Source organism: Triticum urartu, chromosome 2A (genome assembly GCF_056163025.1).
Source record: "Triticum urartu cultivar PI428250 chromosome 2A, HENAU_Tu73, whole genome shotgun sequence".
NCBI lineage: Eukaryota > Viridiplantae > Streptophyta > Magnoliopsida > Poales > Poaceae > Triticum > Triticum urartu.
Window position 1 is genome coordinate 654,495,013 of NC_141874.1, and position 7,947 is coordinate 654,502,959.

At 45.8% G+C, this 7,947-nt stretch overlaps 1 protein-coding gene across 1 annotated transcript; it reads left to right on the forward strand.

The window, feature by feature from the left end:
• The first annotated feature begins 6,742 nt into the window (after window positions 1-6,742).
• Window positions 6,743-7,947, forward strand: LOC125537689 (uncharacterized). The gene is made up of 3 exons (XM_087540051.1): window positions 6,743-7,267; window positions 7,354-7,526; window positions 7,890-7,947. The coding sequence occupies exons 1-3, from the start codon at window positions 6,743-6,745 to the stop codon at window positions 7,945-7,947; spliced, it is 756 nt and encodes a 251-aa protein (XP_087396177.1).

Here is a 7,947-nt window from a genome sequence, read left to right on the forward strand (position 1 = left end):
TCAGGGTATAAGAGTATATATAGGCGAAAGAAGTAGGTCGGTGGAGCTACGAGGGGCCCACGAGGGTGGGGGGATCACCTACCCCCCTGGGTGCGCCCTCCTGCCTCATGGCCGCCTCGTTGCGTCTCTGACTTCCACTCCAAGTCTCCTGGATTGCGTTTGTTACAAGAAAGATCCTCGCGAAGGTTTCTTTCCGTTTGGATTCCGTTTGATATTACTTTTCTGTAAAACACTAAAATAGGCAAAAAAACAGCAATTTGCAGTGGGCCTTCAGTTAATAGGTTAGTCCCAAAAATAATATAAAAGAGTATATTAAAGCCCATTAAACATCCAAAATAGATAATATAATAGCATGGAGCAACCAAAAATTATAGATACGTTGGAGACATGTCAGACCACTAGTTTCAAGAAAAAGGGCAAAGGGAAGAAGGGGAACTTCAAGAAGACTAGCAAGCAAGTTGCTACTCCCGGGAAGAAGCCCAACTTTGGACCTAAGCCTGAAACTGAGTACTTCTACTACAAAGGGACTGATCAGTCGAAGCGGAACTGCCCCAAGAATTTGGCGGATAAGAAGGATGGCAAAGTGAAAGGTATAGTTGATATACATGTTATTGAAGTGTACCTTACTAATGCTCGTAGTAGCGTCTGGGTATTTGATACTGGTTCCGTTGCTCATATTTGCAACTCGTAACATGGGTTACGGATTAAACGAAGATTGGCTAAGGACGAGGTGACGATGCACGTCGGAAATGGTTCCAAGGTCGATGTGATCGCCGTCGGCACGCTACCTCTACATCTACCTTTGGGATTAGTTTTAGACCTGAATAATTGTTATTTGGTGCCAACGTTGAGCATGAACACTATATCTGGATCTTGTTTGATGCGAGACGGTTATTCATTTAAATTAGAGAATAATGGTTGTTCTATTTATATGAGTAATATCTTTTATGGTCATGCACCCTTCACGAGTGGTCTATTTTTGTTGAATCTCGCCGTAGTGATACACATATTCCTAATATTGAAGCCAAACGATGCAAAGTTAATAATGATAGTGCAACTTATTTGTGGCACTCCCGTTTAGGTCATATTGGTGTAAAGTGCATGAAGAAACTCCATGCTAATGGGCTTTGGGAATCACTTGATTACGAACCACTTGATGCTTGTGAACCATCCCTCATGGGCAAGATGACTAAGAGTCCGTTCTCCGAAGCGAGCCACTGACTTTTTTTTGAATGGGCCACAGACTTATTGGAAATAATACATACTGATGTATGCGGTCCGATGAATGTTGAGGCTCGCGGTGGGTATCATTATTTTCTGACCTTCACAGATGATTTGAGCAGATATGGGTATACCTACTTAATGAAACATAAGTCTGAAACATTTGAAAAGTTCAAAGAATTTTAGAGTGAAGTGGAAAATCATTGTAACAAGAAAAGTTTCAACGATCTGATCACGGAGGCGAATATTTGAGTTATGAGTTTGGTCTTCATTTGAAACAATGTGGAATAATTTCGCAACTCACGCCACCTGGAACAGCATAGCATAATGGTGTGTTCGAACATCGTAGTCGTACTTTATTAGATATGGTGCGATATATGATGTCTCTTACCGATTTACCACTATCATTTTGGGGTTATGCTTTAGAGACGGCTACATTCACGTTAAATAGGGCACCATCTAAATCCGTTTAGACAAAGCTGTCGTTTCTTAAAGTTTGGGGTTGCAATGCTTATGTGAAAAAGCTTCAGCCTGATAAGCTCGAACGCAAATCAGAGAAATGCGTCTTCATAGGATACCCAAAGGAAACTGTTGGGTACACCTTCTATCATAGATCCGAAGGCAAGATATTCGTTGGTAATAATGGATCTTTTCTAGAGGAGTTTCTCTCGAAAGAAGTGAGTGGGAGGAAGGTAGAACTTGATGAGGTAGTTGTACCTTCTCTCGAATTGGAAAGTAGTTCATCACAGAAATCAGTTCCAGTGATGCCTACACCAATTAGTGAGGAAGTTAATGATGATGATCATGAAACTTTAGATCAAGTTACTATCGAACCCCGTAGGTCAACCAGAGTACGTTTCACACCAGAGCGGTACGGTAATCATGTTCTAGAAGTCATGTTACTAGACCATGATGAACCTACGAACTATGAGGAAGCGATGATGAGCCCAAATTCCGTGAAATGGCTTGAAGCCATAAAATTTGAGATGGGATCCATGTATGAGAATAAAGTGTGGACTTTGGTTGACTTGCCCGATGATCGGTAAGCCATAGAAAATAAATGGATCTTCAAGAAGAAGATTAACGATGATGGTAATGTTACTGTCTACAAAGCTCGCCTTGTTGCGAAAGGTTTTCGACAAGTTCAAGTAGTTGACTACGATGAGACCTTCTCACCCGTGCGATGCTTAAGTCTGTCCGAATCATGTTAGCATTGCCGCATTTTATGATTATGAAATTTGGCAAATTGATGTCAAAACTGCATTCCTTAATGGATTTCTTAAAGAAGAGTTGTATATGATGCAACCAGAAGGTATTGTCGATCCTAAAGGTGCTAACAAAGTGTGCAAGCTCCAGCGATCCATTTATGGACTGGTGCAAGCCTCTCGGAGTTAGAATATATGCTTTGATAGTGTGATCAAAGCATATGGTTTTATACAGACTTTTGGAGAAGCCTGTATTTACAAGAAAGTGAGTGGGAGCTTTGTAGCATTTCTAATATTATATGTGGATGACATATTGTTGATTAGAAATGATATAGAATTTCTGGATAGCATAAAAGGATACTTGAATAAGAATTTTTCAATGAAAGACGTCGGTGAAACTCCTTATATATTGGGCATCAAGATCTGTAGAGATAGATCAAGACGCTTAATTGGACTTTCACAAAGCACATACCTTGATAAAGTTTTGAACAAGTTCAAAATGGAGCAGTCAAAGAAAGGGTTCTTGCCTGTGTTCCAAGGTGTGAAGTTGAGTCAGACTCAATGCCCGACCACTGCAGAAGATAGAGAGAAAATGAAAGGCATTCCCTATGCCTCAGCCATAGGTTCTATCATGTATGCAATGTTGTGTACCAGACCTAATGTGTGCCTTGCTATAAGTTTAGCAGGGAGGTACCAAAGTAATACAGGAGTGGATCACTGGACAGCGGTCAAGAACATCCTGAAATACCTGAAAAGGACTAAGGATATGTTTCTCGTTTATGGAGGTGACAAAGATCTTGTCGTAAATGGTTACGTCGATGCTAGCTTTGACACTGATCCGGATGACTCTAAGTCGCAAACTGGATACGTATTTGTATTGAATGGTGGAGCTATCAGTTGGTGCAGTTCCAAGCAGAGCGTCGTGGTAGGATCTACGTGTGAAGCAGAGTACATAGCTGCTTCGGAAGCAGCAAATGAATGAGTCTGGATGAAGGAGTTCATATCTGATCTAGGTGTAATACCTAGTGCATCGGGTCCAATGAAAATCTTTTGTGACAATACTAGAGCAATTGTCTTAGCAAAGGAATCCAGATTTCACAAGAGAACCAAACACATCAGAGACGCTTCAACTCCATCCGTGATCAAGTCAAGGAGGGAGACATAGAGATTTGCAAAATACATACGAATCTGAATGTTGCAGACCCGTTGACTAAGCCTCTTCCACGAGCAAAGCATGATCAGCACCAAGACTCCATGGGTGTTAGAATCATTGCAATGTAATATAGATTATTGACTCTAGTGCAAGTGGGAGACTGAAGGAAATATGCCCTAGAGGCAATAACAAAGTTGTTATTTATATTTCCTTATATCATGATAAATGTTTGTTATTCATGCTAGAATTGTATTAACCAGACACTTGATACATGTGTGAATACATAGACAAAACATAGTGTCCCTAGTATGCCTCTACTTGACTAGCTCGTTAATCAAAGATGGTTAAGTTTCCAGACCATAGACATGTGTTGTCATTTGATAAATGGGATCACATCATTAGGAGAATGATGTGATGGACAAGACCCATCCCGTTAGCTTAGCATAATGATCATTAAGTTTTATTGCTATTGCTTTCTTCATGACTTATACATATTCCTCTGACTATGAGATTATGCAACTCTCGAATACAAGAGGAACACCTTGTGTGCTATCAAACTTCACAACGTAACTGGGTGATTATAAAGATGCTCTATAGGTGTCACTGAAGGTGTTTGTTGGGTTGGCATAGATCAAGATTAGGATTTGTCACTCCGAGTATCGGAGAGGTATCTTTGGGCCCTCTCGGCAATGCACATCACTATAAGCCTTGCAAGCAATGTGACTAATGAGTTAGTTGCGGGATGATGCATTATGGAACGAGTAAAGAGACTTGCTAGTAACGAGATTGAACTAGGTATGGGGATACCGACGATCGAATCCCGGGCAAGTAACATACCGATGACAAAGGGAATAACGTATGTTGTTATTGCGGTTTGACCGATAAAGGTCTTGATAGAATATGTAGGAACTAATATGAGCATCCAGATTCCGCTGTTGGTTATTGATCGAAGATGTGTCTCGGTCATGTCTACATAGTTCCCGAACCTGTAGGGTCCGCACGCTTAACGTTCGATGATGATTTGTATTATGAGTTATGTGTTTTGGTGACCGAAGATTGTTCAGAGTCCCGGATGAGATCACGGACATGACGAGGAGTCTCGAAATAGTCGAGAGGTGAAGATTGATATATTGGACGATATTATTTGGACCGGAATGGTTTCGAGATGTTTCGGATATTTATCGGAGTGCCGAGGGGTTACCGGAACCCCCCGGGGAAAGTAATGGGCCTACATGGGCCATAGGGGAGAGGGGGCAGCCCATAAGGGGTGGCCATGCCCCCCTCCCATAGGGAGTCTGAATTGGACTAGGGGAGGGGTGCGCCCCCCTTTCCTTCTCCTCTTCCTTCTCCCTTCCCTCTTTCCCCCTCCATGAGAAGGAATAAAGGGGGGTGGGGGCGAATCCAGTCCTAGTAGGACTCCCCCCTCTTAGCGCACCCCCTAGGGCCGGCCTCCTCCCTCTCCATCCTTTATATACGTGGGCAGGGCACCCCTTGGAGACACACCAATTGTTCCAAGCCGTGTGCGATGTCTCTCTCCACGGTTTACTCCTCCAGTCATATTCACGTAGTGCTTAGGCGAAGCTCTGCGCGGATCACATCACCATCACCGTCACTACACCGTCGTGCTGACGAAACTCTCCCTCGACCCTCTGCTGGATCAAGAGTTCGAGGGACGTCATCGAACTAAACTTGTGCTGAACTCGGAGGTGTCGTACATTCGGTACTAGATCGGTTGGATCGCGAAGACGTTTGACTACATCAACCGCATTATACTAACGCTTCCGCTTTCGGTCTACGAGGGTACATGGACACACTCTTCCCCTCTCGTTTCTATGCATCTCTTAGATAGATCTTGCGTGATCTTAGAATTTTTTTTGAAATTGCATGCTACGTTCCCCAACATTTTGCATAGGATTTTCCTATCTTCTCAGTTATGTATGGTCAGTGCTTACGTGCCTTGTAACTTGACCTTTATTCTATATAAATGAGACACGTATTACCATGCAAAAAAATATCTCCAAAAATACAGAGTACGGTCATAGATTTGTACTATACTTGTATCTGACTATACTAAACAGTGCTCTATCTCTGAAATTAGCACTTCTAAGGCATGATGCCCTACGACTTTGCCCAAAATTGTGCTATGAGCAATGGCCGGAAATTCGAGCTAGTACACACACACCAAGCACAACTGGCTGGAGAGCAGACCACGCACGCAGCTGGCTGGATCAGAGCACTAGGGACGTGTTTGGTTGCCCGCATGAGGCCCAGCCTGGCCCGGGCGGGAAGAATTTGGCATTTGATTTCCTGCATTCACTGTGCGGCCCGCATCGCACGAAGCTTAAAGCACGTCCAGGCCTGGCCCAGGGGCAACGCACGAATCAGCAGTAGCTTGCGAGCCTGGCCAGGGCGAGGCAGGGGAGGGCGACGCGCTTCTCCCCTCGTGCGAGCAGGGGAGATGGCGCGAGCTCGCCCGCGTCGCAGAAAAATCGGCGGAGGATTTCGGCTCACCTCCCGCCGCTCCACCCCCTATTTAGCCCCTCCCTCGTCGCCCCAACTCCCGCCACCATTCTTCCTCCGTTCGCGCTTTCCCGCCAATGCGCATCGGCATCGACGAGCAGGTAAGTGGCGGATCTTCATCGGCCGGCTGTCCATGGCGTCGGAGCTACTTCACCGGCCGGCATTCATCTTCCACCACCGTCCCCCCTCGTCCTCAAGCTGCAGCCATGGCCTCTGTGGGTTCAGTCCCCCTTTCTCTTTGTTCCTTCTAGCTAGATCTGAGCTGCAGTTAGGGTTTGATCTAGATGCATGGTTGATTAGTGGTCTGATATGTGAGCTGATATGGTTGGTTGCTATGCTGCGGTTACAATTTGTGGTAGGGCCAGATGTTCAAGCATGTGGTAGGCTAGATTAGTAGTAGAGTTTGAAGTTGAACTTTGTGCTTGTGTTGAATCATGCTCAGATATGTGATTTGTAGCTATTGGTGGTCATGTGCTTGCTATGATAGTGATGAACCATGTACATGTATGCTTAGTATGATAGTGACGAAGCATGTGCTTGCTATGATAGTGATGAACCATGTACATGTATGCTCCTGCTTTCATGGATTGTCCAGAATGTTGTGTGCTATGCTCACTGTCAATGTGTGCTACGATTGTAGGACATGACCACGCAGACGCAAGATCTTAGTCAGGCCCTTGTCGTGTCCGACAGCCAGTTTGCTCCATCGTTTGTCGAGGACTCGCAGCCTATGGCCCGGATGGCACCTGATTCAGAGGTGTTCGAGTCTGATTCCCTCTATGTGCCAGTAGTGCTCCTTGAGCCAACTACTGCTGCTGCCGCTGCACTCAAGCTAGCAGCAGCAAAGGCAAAGAAGGATAGTAGGTCGAACAACATGAAGTGGCAGCCGTTCATGTCCACGTTCGTGTTGAACAAGATGTGTGAGCTCATCTCTAGTGGAGTTAGGACTGACAAGGGCTTCAAGGAGGTGCACTTGAACACCGTTGCAAAGCAGGTGTTCGAGTTCTGTGGGCAAGAGGTGTCTGCCACCCAGGTGTACAACCACCTGAGGAAGTGGAGAAGTCGATGGATCCAAGTGTCCAAGCTGAGAGACCTTAGTGGCGCCTCATGGAATGAGAACACTTGCTCCATAGTTCTGGAGGCAGAGCACTACGCCGGCCATGTCGCGGTTAGCTCACAGCCCTCTTCCTTTTCATACTGTCCACCATTGCCTACTCCTAATCGCAACTAACAACACTTGTGTTTCATTCTTAGGACCACCCAAGGGACGTTGAGTTCCTCAACACACCCATCCAGAACTACAACCAGATGCAGCACATCTTCTCCTTCGAGCTGGCAACTGGGAAGCATGCCATGGGCTCGGGGGAGCCTCTTGGTTCTCCCATGCCTGACTTCCCTGGGACCCCGGACGTCGAGATCCTTGATGGCCCTGACAAGCCCGCTGAGAAGCCCTTCGACAAGCCATTTGACCCCGTTGATAGGAAGAGGAAGAGAGGAGGCCTGATGGAGGAGGAGATCAATGTCTTCTGCAGCATGACTGAGGCGGTGAAGGAGGTGGCAACAACCATCAGGGAGTGCAAGCCCCTCGACGTCCACCCTGACCTGTATGGCGCTGTCATGACCCAGGGTGGCTTCAGCGACGAGGCTCTCATGGCAGTTCTCAGCCACCTGCTTGACAACAAGGCCTGTTGGGTTCATTGCCATGGTCAACGCTCACAGGGTGCTGTGGCTCAGGAGCTGGCTGGGCAAGCACTACTACTAGAGTAGTGCTACCTGTGAGCGTGCATGATCCCCGACGGCGATGGTGGTGGCGACGACGATGACGATGACGACGTACATTTTGTGTAG

Excerpts from the sequence above, each read along its gene's own strand:
- LOC125537689 (XM_087540051.1), top strand. The coding sequence starts at position 6,743 with ATGACCACGCAGACGCAAGATCTTAGTCAGGCCCTTGTCGTGTCCGAC. Across the intron at positions 7,268-7,353 it reads ACTACGCCGGCCATGTCGCG|GACCACCCAAGGGACGTTGA; the intron begins GTTAGCTCACAG and ends TTTCATTCTTAG. Across the intron at positions 7,527-7,889 it reads GACGTCGAGATCCTTGATGG|CCCCGACGGCGATGGTGGTG; the intron begins CCCTGACAAGCC and ends AGCGTGCATGAT.